The sequence below is a fragment of the Chironomus tepperi genome, unplaced genomic scaffold (genome assembly GCF_022539635.2).
Source record: "Chironomus tepperi strain 1889 unplaced genomic scaffold, CSIRO-AGI_Ctep_v1 contig_74, whole genome shotgun sequence".
In the NCBI taxonomy this organism is placed as follows: Eukaryota; Metazoa; Arthropoda; class Insecta; order Diptera; family Chironomidae; genus Chironomus; species Chironomus tepperi.
The window spans coordinates 1901425-1921412 of record NW_027226196.1 but is presented as its reverse complement, the minus strand read 5'-3'; the positions used below and the strand labels follow the sequence as shown (position 1 = coordinate 1921412).

The 19988-nt window shown below is 31.9% G+C and overlaps 1 protein-coding gene across 3 annotated transcripts in view; it reads right to left on the bottom strand.

Moving 5' to 3' along the window:
- Positions 1-19988, bottom strand: part of twz (BTB/POZ domain-containing protein twz) — a 47641-nt gene that overhangs the window by 2594 nt on the left and 25059 nt on the right. Inside the window, exons 1-3 of one of the 3 annotated variants that reach the window (XM_070633673.1) lie at positions 16163-16351; positions 527-640; positions 159-386 (exon numbers count right to left, since the gene is read on the bottom strand). In XM_070633673.1, coding sequence (XP_070489774.1) covers positions 159-386; positions 527-640; positions 16163-16197 — 377 coding nt within the window. In that variant the 5' untranslated portion in view covers positions 16198-16351. Of the gene's footprint in view, positions 1-158; positions 387-526; positions 641-11719; positions 11824-16162; positions 16352-19988 lie in introns of those variants that run through there. The other 2 variants (XM_070633675.1, XM_070633674.1) reach the window with 2 other exon arrangements.

Sequence of the window (19988 nt, the reverse complement as noted above, 5' to 3'; positions counted from 1 at the left end):
TTTTAAATCTGGAAGCAGCTGTTCAAAACAGCAATCCAGAGATCTATCTCACACATATTCCTCATCACTGACTTGTCCACATTCCGAAGCACTTAAATTTGTAAAACTCATAAACCCAATTCAGATGATATCATTCAACGGAAAAATGATAAACTTACTTGGTTAATGTTTCCAATGACGACGTATAAATTGTGCCACCCACATCAATATGAACTGGTGCTGTATATCGACTGGCAGCAGCAACGCATGGTATTCCTGTAATTGGTTTCGTATGAAGACAGCCTGGAGCTGTCGACGATAATCCTTGATTTCCCACCGGTGATGATCCAGAATTTGCGGGTGTGGGTGATGATGAATTTGACGTCGGTGATGTTGTGGGTGATGTGCTACAATAACAAAGATCCAATAAAGAAAAAAAATTTCATTTTGTCATTATTTGAAGGAAATAACTTGAGGACATTAATCGCAGTGCCCTATACAAATTTAATCCATAAAATAAAATATTATATTCTATCCATCCACCTACCTTATTTTAATTTGAGCGTTTGGAAACAATCTAGCACTCGATGATAAATCCCTGGGCTCCATAACGCTTTTGCTATCTCTTTCTCTGTCTCTCGGTTCAATATCACATTTTCGCCTGTAGGTTAGAAATAAAAATGAGAAAAAAAATTTTTTTTTGTTAGCATAAAATTAATGTGTACATCCAACAAGTCCTTAAGCATCATTCATGTATGCATAAAAAAAATTGTATATGGAATATCTCGAATAATGATATACAACGACTGTACCGAAAAAAAAAATAAATATCATGGGGGAGAGTGGAGCAGAAAGGAAGAGAGCGAAGCAAAAAGATAAGGAATAAAAAAAAAAGTTTAAAGGTGGATACGATCTCATTTATTCCACCCGGAAGAAATATAAAATAAAATGTTTTTAAATAAATTTAAGACATAATATTATTATTTGTATACGCAATATAACTTTTTAACAATTTTTCGTGAAATTCGCAACGACGACGAGGATGAGCGAGAGAGTGAAGAGCACCAAAAGTTCAATTTTATCTGCCTGAAGCCTTGTTCATCTTTTGGAATGAAATGGATTTTATTTTAAATCGGTTGGAAATTGACGCACTGTCTTGGTGGAAATTAGTACTTAATATTGAGGACAGTCTCTAACCAGAAGTGGCAGGACTGCGATGTGTAGGCGCCTCCCAATAAAAAAAATGGAATTTGAGTCCATTGAGTCCGGATTTTCTGAACTTTTGGAGTCCGGATTCCCAAAAACCTGGCAGCTCAGTCTCTAACAGACATAGAGCTTAATCACCTTACTCTGCTCTTGAAGGCACTCTCTTTGCATGTACGGGTTTATAATTGAGATTTTGGTAATTGTCAAACAGCTAAAGAGCCAATTTAATACGACATCCGATGGACTTCATAAATTACAATTGATCTGTACAGCCAGTGATGTAAGTAAATAAGCATAATTGAGATTAGAGCCTATTACATCTACATTTCTTCAACATATGTGACCATGTAAAGCTTTATCGTTAAGTAGTCATAGCAAGTTGTCATAATCTTGAACAGAAGTTAGACATTTAAACTAATATCTTAATGTTCATTAGACCTCGAACAACAAACGCCCACAAACTATTTAGCTCTTCTTTATTTTAAAATAAAACAAGACATGATGCAGCTCTAAATATTAAGAAATTAAAGAATATTTATTGCATGCTATCTATATAAAATCTTAAAATTTAATGAAATTTATAAAGTTTTTTTCTTGTCGGCATTAAGAATTGTTTAGACTGGTTTGAGACATTTAGTGAGCGACTTAAGAATGTTGTCAATTTAAAGAAGAGATATTGAGGCTTTATTTGGAGATCATTTGAAAATCATATTGAACTGAGGCTTAAATGGATTTCTGGCCTTGGGTCGATCAATGAACTACAAATTTATTATCTTATGGAATTTTGGGATCCAAAGAAGGCTTTCACGGAAACTGACCTAAAATTTCCTGTTTAGTCCCATGTCTCGTAAACATTGCGGGACAAGAAAATTCAAAGAATATGCTCATTATGTTTTAGGAACTAGAATAAGATTTTGCATAGACCAGAACACTTTTAGGTACAGTAGTGGCATTTCTGGATCATAAAAGCACACTCTTTGCCTGTCAGGGTGTTTGATTTAGCATTGGTAATTGGCACAACTCATCCAGCGATAGAGCCAGTTTTAGACATCAACTGAGAAAGGCCATGAATCACAGAGGATTTGTACTGCCAGCGAATAGAGTAAGTGTAGTGTGTAACCCTAGTTTGCCCCATTTTTCTTAATATTCCTCACTAAACTAATTATAAGACTAAACTAAAGCAATCCATTTCCAATAAATGTCATAACTCCCATCCAACCAACATGTCAAAGTCCCCACAACACAGCAAATCAATCATGAACTGAGTCACTCCAACATTTACATAAGCCCATCAACATTAAAGGAATAAATTACGTTAAAAATGAGATGAGATATAAAATAAATAAAAGACAGCTAATAAATCTTGTTTCAAATCAAAAAGCTGTCTCGTAGCCTAAAGGACAATACACGAAAAAAAAAAAAAAATAATGAAACCAGAAAGAAATCTTTTTTTTTATGCGATGAGCTGCGAGAAGAGTGACTGGAAAAAGTTTCATGTTTCCATCTCTTTTTCCTCAATCAGTGTCCGTTGTTCTTCTCCTCACGGATAAAAAAAAATTAAATAAAATAAAAATAAAACAACAAAAAAAAATAAGAAGAAAATATCTGACATTACTTTTATGCTGTTAAGTTAAATTTCATAGCTTATGGCAATTTATAATGAGATAAATATTAAATTTCCTTAATGTTTAACAATTCACATTATTTTTTTCAGCTATGGACCTTGGGTATGAATACAGCCTAATATAATGATCTGATTTTATTGAGAGAAAATTTCAATAAAAACTTTTTGTTGTTGTTGTTGTTAGCGCGTCAGTGACATTTTAAGACATTTAACAAAAATTATGAGATTGAAATATTGTGGGCATGGTCGAAGATTGTTTCTCAATTTATAACAGCCGTCATTAGCCTTTTTGAAATTATGTACGTGGGTGTTACTCGTAGTCATCATCGATTTTTTATTTTTATTGCAGTCATTATTGTAAGGAAAACAAAGAGTCACAGTTAAAAGTCGTGTCTAATATGCATATATCCATACATAAATCGAGCATGAAATATTTTTTCAATTGGTGTTTTATTTTGTGTCACTTTTACATTTTTATGACTCTCCTCGCCTCGCATATTCTTTCCGTTTTATTCTTGTGCTGTATTTTTCATGTCCTCCGGCTATTTTCTTTCTTTTCTTCCCTTCCTTATTCCTCTACAGTTCTTTATATTCTTTACTCTGTTTCTGTCCCATTCAGTCGATTCCATCCACACATAAACCGAGACTTTTTGTATTTCCAAACGTTTTTCTCGTCGTTGACATCATCGTCACTAGCCTTATTGATATTTTTCTTCTTAATCCACAGCATGATATTGTGGATGGGCATGAATATTTATTTATAAATTCAGAAATATTTTTTTTTCCTTCCTTTATCTCGACAGTCAACAATAAACAATGGAGTAAGACTGAACAGTAGCAACAACAATCTGTTGACTGAGCGCAATAAAAACAATAAACACAGTGGAGTGAAAACAGAAGAAGATGAAGCTAATGATTTATGTAGAATGATAACAAACAAATTACATTCTGTCAATACTGAATTTATTTTTTGAGTCAAGTTCAAGTTTTTATTGTGCTTGAAATTGTGCATTTCCTTGACATTCATGAAAATTTCTGTTGCTGCGTAATAGAAAATGACAAAAGGAAGAATCTTGTGGACTTTATGACAGAACAAAAAGCAAGAAAACAAAAGACTTAAATGAATGTATACAACTGTAATGGACTGTGGATGTTGTTGGGAAACATTAGGTTTGACTGAATATTATGTGGATTTTTGAATGAAACCAAGGTTTTGTATTGTTTGTTTCTGGCAGAGCTATACTTAAGCTGATTTTAGACGACTATAGCTAGCTAGTTAATTTTGATCAACAGCTGACATAAATTCACCGAATCTTTTAAAAACATCCAGATGATTAGCTTACTCATTCATCAAGTTCATCTTTTCCCAGATATTCTTAATATAACAACAAAATTATGCAAAAAAAGGAACTCAAAGAAGAGAAGGAAGTAGATGATGAACATCCTCAGGTAAAATTTCATATCCAAAATTGCAACTTTTTCATTCATTACAAAATAAAAACAAAATTTCATGAGAAACTTTTAACATAAAAAATAGACAAACTAACATAACAAGCATGCATGTTTGCATTCATGGATGAAGAACAAGAAATGAAGTAAATTTTGACAAAAATCATGTTGATGACCAAAGTACATCTCAATTGTGTGAGGAAAGGAAAGGAATAAAAAAGTGAGGCAAATGTTTGTTTATTTTTAAATGAGAGTACATCCATCTATCCATCTACCTATCTGCCCATATTTTTGTTACTTTACATCCATTCAGGATATTTAAAATAACAATAGAATGAGACGAAAAGTTCAATTTTGTTAGTTAAGGAAGGAGTTTTGTTTTATTCAGGTTTTGTTATGTTTTCTATAGTTTTACTGTACCAAATTTCATATCCAACTAGACTTGTGAGATGAGACTGAGGTAGACACAAACTTTTGATATTGACTATGTTGATGGAAATGAAAGATATGGAACAAGAAGAAATACCAAGAAGTTTTGAATTTTTTGAGAATAAAAAGATGAGAGATGAGTTGGATGTGGATGGTAAATTGATGTCTAAATGTTACAGTTTTCATTGTTATCGTCGTCATCAGCATGTAAATCCATATCCATATAATATATTTAGAGAACCCATATTACTTTCAAAATATTTTATTATTTTTGTATGTGCTTCATGCTGATGATGATGATGATGCATGCTTGAAATGGATGTACTTACATGTAATGTATGTATTGTACCTGATATAAATGCTCGCAGCAATTTTCAAATTAAAAATTATGTAAATTTCTACCTCTTACAAGAACACATTCATGAGAATCTTCCTTCCTTTCCATAATCTCATCCTCCTCACCTGCTCTACCCATACATCGCTGTATCTATTCAAAGTTCATGTGGAACTCCATCAAGACACACATTTTTAAGGTCGAATTTTGAATGAAAACTTTGCCTTCAACTTGTTGATTTTTTCCAAAATAAAAAAGAGTTTGGTAATGTTTAATTAAGCAGCATAAACACTAAGTTAATACAGAAGCAGAACGCAAATATTTTAATTTTCCTTTCTTACGTACACACGACCCATCATCAACATTTCAATCTAATTTTTACTTGAGACTTTCAGTCCCTTTTTGTACACACAAAAAAAATTAATCTCATGTCAGTCAAAAGTTTTTATTTTAATTTTGTGAAGCTTCAAACATCAACAGCAGCAAGAAAAAAATTATTGCAAACATTTGTGAAATGAAATGTGAACAGGATCTCACTCAAGCATGTACAAACTCACCTCACATGTGAAATTATTTTACAAAAATCAACATCCTTCATTTGACTTGCTTGTCTTGTTGCTGCTACCGCTGATTACTTTTAGAAAAGGGTTTAAATAAACTTTTTATTTTTTATTTCTCATTTTTAGAATTTTGAGAATTTTTTTCCAGCAATTAATTAATTTTGCATATGCTGTCGAGTGCTTTTGATGAGTTTGACATGAAATTTTGATTGCTTTTGACATGAAATTTTGTTTTCTATTTTTCATTGGAAATTTGGGATTAGATTTAGGTTCAATTTCAGATTCAAGATGAAGTTTTCTGATGAAAAATGTATTTATGGCTCTGAATCTGCAGCCATTGCGCCATTGAGTCCCAAAGAAGAATTTTCAAAATTTCAGAAGAAAAAGTCACAAATTGGAAATGAGAAAGAAAAATAAGAAAACGGAAACAAGAAAAAATCGGCAATGGAATGGAAAGGAAATGGCAAGTATTGTTCCTATGAAAATGTCTCAAGGCACCAAAATGAAAAAGGATAGAAAAAAAAATCCTCTCGGAATGTTATCTATTCCATTTCATAGTCCATCGAGTTGATGTTGCCGGAAGGTAAATGTTCAAAACAAGCGAAGAACCCATCACACAATACTCACAGCAACTCACACAGTTTTTTACTTCTTTATTTTTCTTCTCGTTCCTTTCCACTTCTTTTTTTGTGGATCTTGAACGAAAGATATTTGAGAATGAGAATAATTTGCCATCGGCAACAAAAGCGAACTGCTTTCCTCATTGAAAGATTCTAGTAACTCTCAATAGAGTCGAGTCTGTGTGAGATTAAATTTAGTTTTTTTTCCTGCATGTTACTGACTGTTCCTTGCTCTATTTATGTTATGCTGTGTTCTCTTGTGTTATTCTTATTGTATTGATTTGTATTAAAAGTAAATTTTCACAAAACTTTTTTGACTGAAACTTCATATACACGTAATGTAATTGAGTGATTGATACATTGTTTTAAAAAGTTTTTAATATAACGCCTGCGAGGCATTTAATCTCAAATTTCTTAAAATTAAAGATAAATTTCATAAAATTCCCATTTCAAATGAAATATTTTTTTGAAATTCGTTTAATTAAATGGTTTTAAAATATACACAAATTTATACTGAATATTTTTTAATATTTATGCATGGAAAAACTTTTTTTTAAATATAATTTTTTTCATTTAATAATTTTGTTGCTGCTACTGCTGCTCTGTCATAAATACATGCATGAGTTTTTAATGCTTGGAGCAATTTCTCATGATTAAAGTTGAAAATTGTTGAATATTAAAAAATTTTCTGATATGAAAAAAAAAATTGTGGGAAAAAATATTTAATATAAAATTTCGACGAATCCTTTTATGGAACTGCCAAAGAAATATATTTTTAGTATTTCTATTTTTAATATCAAAAATAACACAACATAGTCCCAATTTCCTTCATATAAAAATATGTCTCATATCCTCCATACATAAATTCCAAGTCAATACAAGTCGAATCGAATCGAGTCATGTCAGAATAAAACAGCAACAAAATTTATATATATTTCGCTATAGCTGATACCAAAAACTCGATAACGAACAAATATAATTTTCTGTGTAGCTTACAGCCATTTATTTAGCTCCTGGCACTTGGGACCAGTTTCATTTTAATTGCATCTCGTTTTTTTCCAATCCAATCTATCCTCCACACATTCAATCTCTCATCTACTCACTCACTCACATGCTCCGCTTGGTTTGGTTCCATTGCTGACGACTCCCCAGAATCATGTGGCACCAACGACTATTATGAATATGACGAGGAGAAGGAAAAGGAAACGAAAAAAAAGCTCTCGAATGAAATATAAAAATTGGATATACTTATGTATACACACACATGTACACATGTTCGATGCGGTATGAAGGAAAAAAAAGGAGGAAAAAACTTCATGAAAATTTCGCTAAAGGCTAAGTTCATATAAATTTTTATAATATTAAAAATGTATACATCAGTTAAATATATATCTTTACTTAGTGCTGCTACTGCTGTGTTATTGCCCAGCATCGCAGTTCTACATTTTACACTCACATGTCAACATACAGCTGAATTGCTAAATTACAGGTTCAACATTTAAATGAAAATGGGGAAAAAATTAAGTTTTGATGGTGGACTTGAATGATGAGAGGACATGGAGCGCATTTTTCGGGAAGTTCCATTGAGGCTTAATGTTTGGAGTTAAATGAATCATTTGATCTCCTAGTATGTCATCGATATGACGTCAAAATTATGAGGAATCGAGCCATTGGCTAGCAAATTGGTAATTCAATCAAAAATCCGGCTTTGATCAGGCGTGACTCTGACTTTGAGCCAGATTCGGCTTAAATACGACTTAAATCCTATACAACAAGCATTCTTACAATTCATAAGACATTTTAGCCGTCCAATACAGGAACTACCACAAGACAACATTCAACATCACCCAAACCGCTCTCCCTTCATCCCATCAACAATCCAAAAATCATGTACGAAAGAAAAATTGCAATTTTAACATCAGAAAAAGAGAGAGATGAAAAAAAAATTAAGTTTCAGGTGCTGAAAATAATGAAAGTTTGATGCCTTCATGATTGCATCTGTCATTGCATGCAAAGTTCTTGTTGCAAAATAAATTTTATACAGTAGCTTGATGATGATTTTTATATTATACAAGACGTGAACATACCACTGTTATTTTAAAATTTTTCATATATATATTTATGCCTACCTGTGTTTTTTTTTAAGGTACGGCAGTGATGGGCAAACTTTTTTTGTGGGACGGCACAGCTTGGTGGGAGGCTGAGATCAAAGCTGCACATGGCAACCGGTTTATGAGATTTCCAAGAAATTTCAGCAGCTCATTGGCGTGCCACAACACACAGTTTAAACAGCACTGACGTACCCCAAAAAAAATGACGAATAAAAAATTTAAAAATTATAATAATTCATGTTATGATTGCTTTATTTCAGCACGCAAACAACATTAATCATTACTACTGTGCTTAATTAGTTTCTCTCTACCTCATAAAGATATAATGAAATCTATCGCAGTTGAATGTTATTGCTTAAGGGTGTCTCATTTATTAGATCGATATAAAAAAAAAATATAATATAGAAATTTTATTTTTATACACAAATTGTAATAGTTATGTTAATATCATGCTATAATATAAATTACAGCAACTGTACACAAAAAATCCAGTTTTGCTACTACTCATCATATAACAAGCGCATTGATGTATCTCTCTATTTACAATGTTAACGGGCAGGGTTAACGGGTTAATAAAATTACTCGTAATAATTTTGCATCATAAAATAAAATATTATTATTTTTTTTTCTATGATCATTTCAATCATGATAGAATTAATGGATGTACTTTTGATGTTATATATACATGTATCATGGATCTCATTAAAGGTTTTTTATTTCTATATTTTTCTAGAATTTTGCTTCTAACATTCAGCAACAATGAATAATATTGAAATTATGCTGCATATTTAAATGAATTTTTTTTGATCAATTTCCAATTTAGAATTGTAAAATGAACAGAATTGCATCATTTGATATATGAATATGTACATATCAAATTTTTGAACTAGTTTACCCGAGAGGCTAACTGGTTCAAATTGATGAGTTGACAACTTGGTGTTGTCATGATAGTGAATTTGGATTGTATGGTACTCAGGTCAGTAGGACAATTGATATGATCATGATATGAGTTAACTTTAACGTCAATTAATTAACATTATGTCTGAAACTAGAGAGAATTGCTTGATAACTATCAAGCTGGTCATGTTTCCTGAATTAAATTCTTTCGTTCATGGAGTCTGGACTGCCAAAGCCCTGAAAACTCTGATTTTATCACGAACCCTCCGCCTTGACCCCTTAAAGCGTTACTCATTGAGATTCAGAGCTGCGGTATGGCGTTTCGCGGCTAAAAATGATTATAAAGAGTCTCAGTGTCTCACACCACTGCACTTTGTAGACCTACAGCTCAAAGGTGGATCTGAAGCACTCCTTAGATGATGCTATTGTCAATTTATTGACATTAGCCTACAAATGGAGGCTGTATACAGCTTTAAACTTAAATTCTTACAAAATTCAATTCCAATTGCCGTTAGGGCTTCTTTAATGTCCTCAAAAAAATCAGATACATCCTAATACACCTTCATACTCAACAATCAACAAATCTCATAAAAAATCCAAGAAATTCAAATAAATCAACATAGCAATAACTAAAAATACCAGAATGAAAAGCCATCACACTCGACAAAATTTTAACCTTTTTCCTTATGACAACGACTCAATCAAATCGACCGTCCAAAAATATTCAAAAAAGGCAACCCAACTTCCATGAAAATAGAATCAAACCATTTTAATTTAGAAAATATCATGGCAAACGCTCTAGGTGGGTAAGTAAAAAATTCGAGATCTGTATCTACCAACAGATTCTTTTTTTTTTTTGTTCACCTTTGGGATATCTAAAAGATATTTTTTCAACATTATTTTCAAGTAAAATTGTATTGCCTAGAGTCAACAAAATCATTAAAATTAATGCCTCTGGATGATTAATGTAGAATATAATACAAGATAGCCTGAAGCGATTTTGTTCTATCGGCAAAGAATATAATTTCAATTGTGCTTGAGTTTTAATTGATTGTTACTAGTTGGTCTTGGCTCTATATCGAATATCCAAAACTGGCAGAAGGTTTCAAAGGATAGAGCTGTATTCAGACAATCCCTACGTGCGGCAATGGCCCTCGTACGACTTTTTTTTTTTGTTTTTTTGCTTTATCTAAGGAGTTAAGTAAGTAAATTGGTCGTGGACTAGTCCACTGGAGTATCCTGAAGACGGGCGAGTTAACCAAATCAAGGAAATAGTATTGAAATATCTACTGAATAATTCTAGATTCTTGATGGCTTTAACTCTTGCAACGATATGTAATAGTAAGTTTGGCATCTAAAATAAGCATGATTTCACTTCTTTTAAGGCTCTATTGATCCCACTTCCTTACTAAGCTACGTACATACTTCACCAGGTACTTCACGCAGTATATACTTCAATTGTGACTCATTGCCTTGCTCAGATAGTGCCTAATGCTGGTCATAATGTCAGACTATTACCAATACTTAGTGCAATGCTGTCTTCATCAACAGTCATCTTCCAAAACTTCCTTTCATAAACATCACAACATGATCTCTAGGAAACCATTACGACAACGTAATAATTACTCTATAGGCAGTCCTTAATCTCAATGTTTCATCACATATCATGTGTGATGGAGCATTTATGTCTGAATCTTACAATGCAGTTGATTTGACATTTAAATATTCGTACATCACATATAGATGACTCGCACCCCTTAGACATATTCCAAAATTCAAGCCTATCAAGTTCCGAAACTCAACATCATTCCCCCCCAAAAAAATCTACATTAAAATGTATTGTTTTGATGTATCCTCGAACGTAATATTTTTTTACAATTCATTGAAATTCTAATTTAACCCGAAGCTCAAAACTCTGTACATTTTGTGGTTATTTTTGATCAGAGAAAATTCTGAACCGTAAATAAGTCTCTTATACCCCCATAAGTTGATATGAAAATACCCTTAAGAACTGAATATTTTTGCACATTCTAATACAGCAAGAACAAAGTAATTTCCCACACACAATATGTCTCTTGGAAGAAGATAATTTACACAATTGAACTTTACTTTACAGAAGAAGTCTAGATGCTTTATTGGGGGGTTGTTTATGAATGATGTGGACGTTGTAGGGGTTTGAAGCTAGTCAATAAGTTCCTTGTATGGGAATTTAGGATCACATTGGGCTGTAGAGCTCAAAAATCTCCCAAAAGGACTGGATTTGATTTGAGTAGTTGTATGTCTGATTCTATGGATGGTAAATCGTGTCCAGGCGACAATAGTCGAGCTAACAGACTTGCAACTAGCAAAATAAAGCCTGACCGTTCAAGTTGCACTACCCGAGCGACACAAACGAAGGAGAATCCGATACAGAGCTTTAAAGGCTCCGCATTGGGTTCGTTCATGCTTCAATAGACCCACTTAAATACACATCATTCACAAACATCCCCAAAAACACTTTAATCATTTACCTTTTAGCATCAAAAACTGAAAACATTTTACTTTATTCACTTCCTCTTCTGTTTCCCACACACAATGACTATCTCAACTAGTTTACAAGCTAATTATGTGCACATTGTAGATAGAAAATTACACAAATTGCTACATTGTGTCTGATAATGTTGATGATAAAAGTATAACTGAAGAAGATTCTTCATCATATCATCAATGTTGCTGGTTCTCTCAGAGAATATAAAAAAAAGCTCTTTTGATATTGAAAATGAAATTTTTCTCTCGCAATTCTTTTCATGCTTCTCGTTTCTTGTTCATTCTCAAATCGCTCAAAGCTTTTCCGTCTTTCATTTAAATTTTTTCTAACGAGCTTTTCTTCCTTTTCTTGCCGTATTTCTCTCTCTCGTTTCTTTTTCCTTCCTTGTTTGAAAAAAAAAATTAAATGAAACATTAAGGAGGAAAATGGCTTGATATCTGTATGGCTTCAAGGACTAATGAAGCCCCCAAACGAGGTACCAAAAGCACCAAACAGTATGTGTGGAGGAGAAAGGAAGCGAAAAAAAGAAGAAATGATTTTTTTTTTCTGTGTGTACATTTGTTTGAGAATAGCAAAAAGAAAATACGAAGAAGAAATGATCGCCGTAGGTTGCACTCAGTACGAACAGAAAAGGAGAAAAAAAAATAATACAAAAAAAAAACCTCTCGGAATGTTATCTATTCTATTTCATAATCCATCGAGCTGAAAGTGCCATGAGGGAAATGTTGAAAACAAGTGAACCCAACGCTCTGTATAGACTATTTCTATATTGTATAATGTATATATATCCAAAAATGATTTTTTTTCTATGAATGTAAGATGGTGATGGAGAATATCTAGAGCTGTAGGCTTCGGGTGCTATAGCTCAACTAACTTCTGACTAGGGGGTAGACAGATTGAGTTGAATTCGTTGGATTGGGATTGATCATGAATTATGAGTCAGTTGTTGCAATGGGCTGCTTTGAATACTGTGCAGTGTTAATCTTGCAATTCTATATTCATAAATCGCTGGTTTTCAGAATTTGCGACCAAAATAAAAATTGTAAAATTTACAAATTCAGAAAATTTTAGTCTTTAGTGGTTCCAAGGCAGTTAAGGAACTGCAAATCCACTTCAACAATACGTAATTCCTGGATTAATCCAAGGATTCGGTTCACTTTAATTCACGAATTGAATCTTCATTGCAGGGTTTCCAATTCTTTTGTTATTTTCTACAGGATTTTGAGTCAATTGATAAGATAAATCCTGGCAAAACTTGAATTTTACTAATTCCTATAATGGGTTTTAAGGTTGTTTCATTCGATATGTTCAAAATATTATATTGAAGAAGCTCAACAGCTTTGCAAGTTCATTTCAAACTTTGTTAGATTTGTGACTGGTTTAGTGAAAAAAAGCACCAAAATTACTGTAAAATGGGTCTGTTAACAACTTTTGCATCTAATCCGAATAAACACCAGACTATATACGATTATTTCCTTCAATTTTTCACATATCCTATACAAATATGCAGATTGTCCTGCTCAGCATATAATAAGCCAAAACTCAATTCCCATTTATTCTAGAATATCCATTTCTACCAAACGTTCAATCCAATCTTCCATCCAACCACACCTCCCCCTTTGCGAATTCTATCAAATAGCTGAACAACTTTTTTTTTATCAGCACCAACAGTGCTCAGTGCTGCAGTTTGCAATCAAAATCAGCATAATAATATTTCTTTAGTTATCATCAAATTGCGATCTTTTGAAATTCAAAAAAAAAAAAAATATAAGAAAAAGCCTCGCAGGACATTTTTTTTTTATTCCTGCTGCTGCTGCTTTTTGCCGATGCTGCCCCGTACATAATTTTCATTTACAGATTGCAATCGCCAACATTCATTATAATAATTATGAATTTTCGCCCAGGCGAAATGATTTAAAATATATAGTATGCAATAATAATCATAATTTATGATACATGAAGTTATTTTCAGTTCACAATTTTATTCATATATATATATATTCCAAGTATGGAGGCACATGTATCTGTATATGAGAGAGATGGAGAGCGACAGTGACTTAAGGCAATACTTTTGAATAAATGCATGTTTTGAACAAAGAAAGACACAAAAAAAAGTATAAAATAATGTCAAATGCCTCTCATTTCATACACATTTCAATGATATCACAAAAAAAACTTGATAATGAATAAATATCGTACGTTGCCGGAGGAAATTTTAATTTTTCGGCTCTCGGCTTGCATACTCACCACCATCATCCTCATTCAAATATAAAAAAAATTTTTATATATACATATCATATATATTTTTGAAACACCACCGAATACTATAGTTTCATCCAGTTTCAATTTATTTTGCATCATTCACTTCATCCTACATCACTGCATAAAATATTGCTAAAGGCGCGAAACAGCACAGTGAGATGAGGGGGAGAGAAGCAAAAAAAAAAAGAGAAAATGAGAGAGAGAGAGAAACTCTCGAACGGAAAATTGGATGTGTATATATGAGATGTGATGTGAAAGGTTCATGAAAAAATTGCTCTTAGCGATTTTCATGTTTTTTCATAATATTATATTGAATCTATAGATATAGATAATATAAATATATTCATACATGTGTAGATTGTATGGAAATCTGTGTTTTGGAGGATTATGGAGCGCATTTTATATAAATCTGAGAAGTTAGTGAAAACTAAGGATATTTCATAAAAATTTGGAGTTTTAAAAGATTTTTTAATATTATTTTAAGGTACCCCAGGCTGTCTAGCTTCACATTAACTGATCCTACCTCCTAAGATTGCAACCTTAACCTAATTCCAGAATTTTCCTTCAAAACAAAATATTCAAGTTGCTTTGATCACAACATTAAGGTGCAGTGTATCAACTTATGATCAAAGAGGGCTCTCGGATCTTTGACACATTCAGGAATTGCCTCAAAATCGAACATGTTCCTATCTCGAGAACTAGTAGAAGTCGAGAAGCTCCCAAATTTAACCATCTAAATGGTTGTTAAGTGTCATTTACAAATCCTAGTTTCAATTGTAAACATATTGAATTTAACAAAAAATGAGTCAAAAAATTTGGAATTTTAAAAGAATTTAAATGTTGAAAATCTTAAGGGGTCGTTCACTTATTAGGGGGGGGGGGGGGGGGGTGTAGAAATTGCGTAACGTAATAAGTGAACGGCCTCTAATGAAAATTAGAACTGGCAAAATTTCTTTGAATTTTGATAAAAATATGATTTTTGTTAAAAATATAAAATTTTGATAATATTTAACAAAATTTTGATGAAATTTAGAATTTTGATGAAATTTCATATTTCTCAAAAAAATTGCAAATTCCAGTATTTCTGAGCATATATTTTTTGGCCACTGATTTCGACTGTACAAACTTAGAGCCTCCCGGAAGTTACTATGATAATTTATTGAAATATTGATATTGACTTTACAGTCATTGACTTTACATAAATTTTTAAAATAATTTACAACAATTCAGTCATTCACCCAAAGTGCATCCACATCACAAATCCTATCTATATTGATAAAATATAATTTCAAAAAATGCATATCATCATCATCAGCAACAACATCGGTATGAATTGGAAACTTTGAAATGAAAAAAAAAAGTTTATTTTTCACTATATTATATACATTTTTCTATTCAGTCAGACAACTTTTCATCAATCTCTGAATAGATTCATCATCACCATAGACATATAAAGCATCATCGTCGGTGCTAAATAGCATCAACAATGTAATTTTTCTCATGATTATCCCCCAAGTGTCTCTGTACACAATCTCTCATGCCACTTTTTTTGTTGTTGTTGCTGCTGCTATATATCTCTTAAGTAGTTAGAAAATGACCAGCATTTCCACTTATCTTGTGTCTTTTCTCTTCATTATCTCAGTGTCTATAGACATACATTCGTACATACATAAAAGAAATATTGTTGCAATTGGCTTGGATGTAATGTTAACTGTTGCTACCAGAAATTAAAGTCTCATCCTCAATTATACTTAATTGCATAAAAAAAAGTGCAATTTACGGGACGTAATAAAACTGTATCTCTCATTTATGTCTTGCTACTTGGCGCTACTTCTTCTTCTCTTGCTTTTTTTTTAATTTCATATACACTTTTATACATAAGTTTTTTAACGTTGTTGCTGCTCACTTTGCACAAATGGTCAAAGCACGTAATTAAGCATTGTAAAATTTACTAGCTGTTGCCTTTTAGCATAAGCAATTAATTGCTTCCTCGTCTCATTTCTTGGCCATTAAAAATTAGCATACAAATTTACTCTCTGTTTTGTGTTGTGCATGATGTGCATAAGGACATCCACACAACATATGTTTTTTTTTTTTTGGGACATGCTCGATTAAAACATTTTTGTGTAAGAAATAAGAATTGTTAATTTATGGAAATTCTCACCTTTTGATGGCGGTTGCATCGAGGGATGATAACATTCGATGATCCAGCTTAGCAGCGGAATATGCGAGAAAATTTATCGGAAGAATTTTGACAAATTTGATCGAATTTTTGACAAGATTTAAAAATGTTTCACTTTTATTTAAATTTTAAAATTTTTCACTTTTTAATTTTCACTTTGCATAATTAAAATTAATTCCTTCATCCACAATTCAGCCACACACACTTTATATCTTAATATTTGTTGATATACAAAAAAATAATTTTTCAGCTCCTTTTTCCAATTTCCGACTGAATCAAATGAAAAGCTGCGAGAGACTGAAAGGCAAGCAATTTTTTTTTTGTTCTTTTCGATACGGCATGTATAATCCACATCTGACTCGAATAACTCACTTCGACGGTGAGTTTTACGAATGTATGTGTGTAAAGAAATGAAAATTTTTTGGTCTCGCTCTCTCTCTCTCTCCGACTACGCTCACACAGAAAAACGAGAACAATTTTTGTGGGAAAAGAATGAAGAATAAAATAAATTTTTGTTGTTGTTGGTGCTGCTCCTCGACAATGAACGACTACGCTCTCCCCGATAACATCTCAAAACTCAACTCACAAAATTGTTTCGCCTGAGGGTAGCTTTATATCATGCTTTATGTATATACACGTTCAGTTTCTATCTTTCTGAAAATACAACCGACATAAAATATTGTTATAGCCGCAAGTTATGCCTTGGGCAATTTTTTGTAAATTACAAATGAGAAATTTTTAGCGAGTTTCTTTTTTTTTCGGTCGATTCGAAGTTTGTTGGAACACACAAAAAAAAAATTAAAATGAGAGAAAAAGAATATATATTTAATGATGGTAAAATGGTTAAAAGTATTTGGTGATACACAAAAATAAAAATAAAATTACTTTAAAGTCATTAGATGTGTGTACAAATTTATGGAGTCGAGAGAATCACATAAAGTGATTAACGACACTTGGAATAATGTGGATAAATTTTTGTTTTGCCTAAAGATTTGTTTGAGATCATTTAAGAAATGCTGTTTGTTGGATGTACGTGTATAATTTTGAGTGTTTGTCATACGTGATCGGATTTGAATTCAATTGAATTGATGTAAATAGAATTCAACATGTTTGTTTATACTTAAATGTTAGTCTAGAGCTGTGCTAAGACAATTATCGGTTAATAATTGTTTAACTAATGAAGGTGCGCCAGATATCTGCAGGCAATAGATCTACAGCACATATTTGGTGGGATTAGAATCACTCCTGTAGTTATATTACTGCGTTTAACCTACAAACGAAGGATGTGCGTTGGACAAGCGAAAAATTTGTTCTTTCGAGTCTCGAGCTCATGATGTTATTACAATAATCGGTTATCCCAACCTTAACAGACAATAAGCATATTTAGAAGAATGAGCGTATTCATGAATAAACTTCTTCTTGTCTGCTCGGGCAAGCTAATATGACTCTGAGTTGATGCTGATTTCGGTTCCAGAGTGACCCCAGCCTTGTGTAGAATTGTTTTGAATTCTTCGACACTGAGAATTCACTCATTCTAGATCAGATCTTTATATCATAATCTCAAGCATTTTTCCCATTCATCATTCTCATCGAGCCTCTTCTCTAGTAAACCCGAATATAGTTTTGTGTAAATTGTTTTAACTTCTTTCTTGTTCCGAAGAACTAAACTTATTATTTGAGTGCTTAATTTTTTATAAGTTTTAAAAGAAGAAAATTTCTTAACGAATTCTGCCTCGTGGATAATGATGAATGATTTAAAACATCTGTTTCTCGAGTTAATGATAATTTCGTATAAGATGTCAATCACTTTTGGATAGAATTAACGGATTTAACAATTGATTTCTTTAATATTAATAACAGTTTGTTTAAGTTGAGTTTTTTGAAGATTTTTTTAAAAAATTAAATTTTCAAAAATTCCATTAAAAATTGTCATTCAAAAACAAGTTCAACCTTAATTACTGTCTATAAATTTGTAATATTTTTTACAAAGTATATAGTAATATTTTACATAAAAATTCATTCTACATAATTTTAAAAATATCAAAATTATTTTCATCACTATCATTAAGTTAAAAGACAAAAATTCCTCAAATTTTCTGCATTTTTATCAACTTAATATCATGAATTATCATTAAATTTTCAAAATTACAGACATGCAACTGTAATAAGTACGAAACTGCTAATTTTTCTGTTTTCTCTTTTACGATGCTGTTTCTTTGTTGTCTTAAACCCGATAATGAATTGTATACAGGTGATTATTTAATGATGTTTGCACTTTAAAAGGGATTAATAATCTTTCCACCCCTTTAATTTTGGTTTTAAAACATATTTTTAAATTTCTGTGCTTAGTCTTTTGTAGCTACTGAGTTATGAATTAAGCAGAAATGCTTCTGGTATCAAATTATTGTTATTTTGCATTTTCTTCTCTTGAAGCAAGAGGATGGCAAATGTTTTTGATAAGATACTCTGTTTAGCCGATGAGGAAATATGGTTTAGGCATATTTGAATCTTCAGGGACTTGTTTTTATGGCACTGACTAGAAGCGTGTTTTTGGAGATAATTTTCTAAAATTCAAGGGATTTTCAAGATTAAAATATCTGAACCCAGCCTAAACTATTACATTTCATCCACATGTTGTCTTCAAACAAAACAAGCCCAGCTTTATAGCTCAAAATATGGCTCATTGTATCTTCAATACATAGCATGTACTCAAATATCACAAATCGGTTAATCGATCAAAAATCACTCCGCATGCCAGCTTAATTCTGTCTTCTGAATTATGTTCAAATTTAGCACAATGTCAGAGTCACGCCAGGTATAGTACTTTGGATCGATTAACCGATTATCGCTATTCGAGTACTTGCTATGCCCTCTGAATATTCCTGCAAAATTAAAGCAGTCAACCATTATTCTCACTCCTGAACACAATTTGAATTGATTTTTGTGGTATTTTTCAAAAAAAAAATTATTAAATATCTTAGAAAATAAGTAAATTCAAACAGTTTTTCTATAAAAAAAAATGTAATAAGCATCAAATTAAAATAATCAGCTGTTAGTCAACAAGATAAAACCCTCACTCGAATCACCCCTAAACAAGCAAACTTTTACAAATTTACATTCGTAATCAGCACAGAAAAATAATTAAAATTTCTTCCACGAAAATTACAATTATCGAATACCAAGAACCAACGCAAAAATTTAGTTAATTTATTTCCTCAAAAAAAGAAAAATATTTTCGAATCTCTTTGATCATAATTTTCATCCTCAAAGCTCAAACGAAGAAATCCATCGAGAATTAATCAAAAATATGAAGAACAAATTTTGAAACAGAAGCAAAAACAAAAATCGCTACTTGATAAATAAAGAAACCACAGCCATAAATATCGCTAATTTATTTCTCTCCACTTAATAACAAGCATTAGAAGTATCATCAACGGTGTGGCATTTTCATCATCCACTTTGCAAGCTTGTGCAACAAGCAAGCAAAAAAATAGCAAACGAAATGCAGCGGAAAAGAGAATAAGAAGAACAAAAAAGGCATTAAAGTATGAAAATTTATAATCATTTCATTCAGTCCCTCCTTTTTGATCATTTTCATTCACTTTGCCACGTCCATCCATCCATTCGTTATTGTATAAAGCCGAAGCAAGCAAGGCAGCAGCAAAAAAAATAAAAGAGCAGTTGTGAATCATCACAAAAAGTGTTAAAAAGATAATTTTGTATCAAAGAGTGGAAGCTAAAATATACACAGATTAACGACTAAAGCAACAATTTAACGTTGCATGGTGGAAGTTGCAAGCAGAAGAAA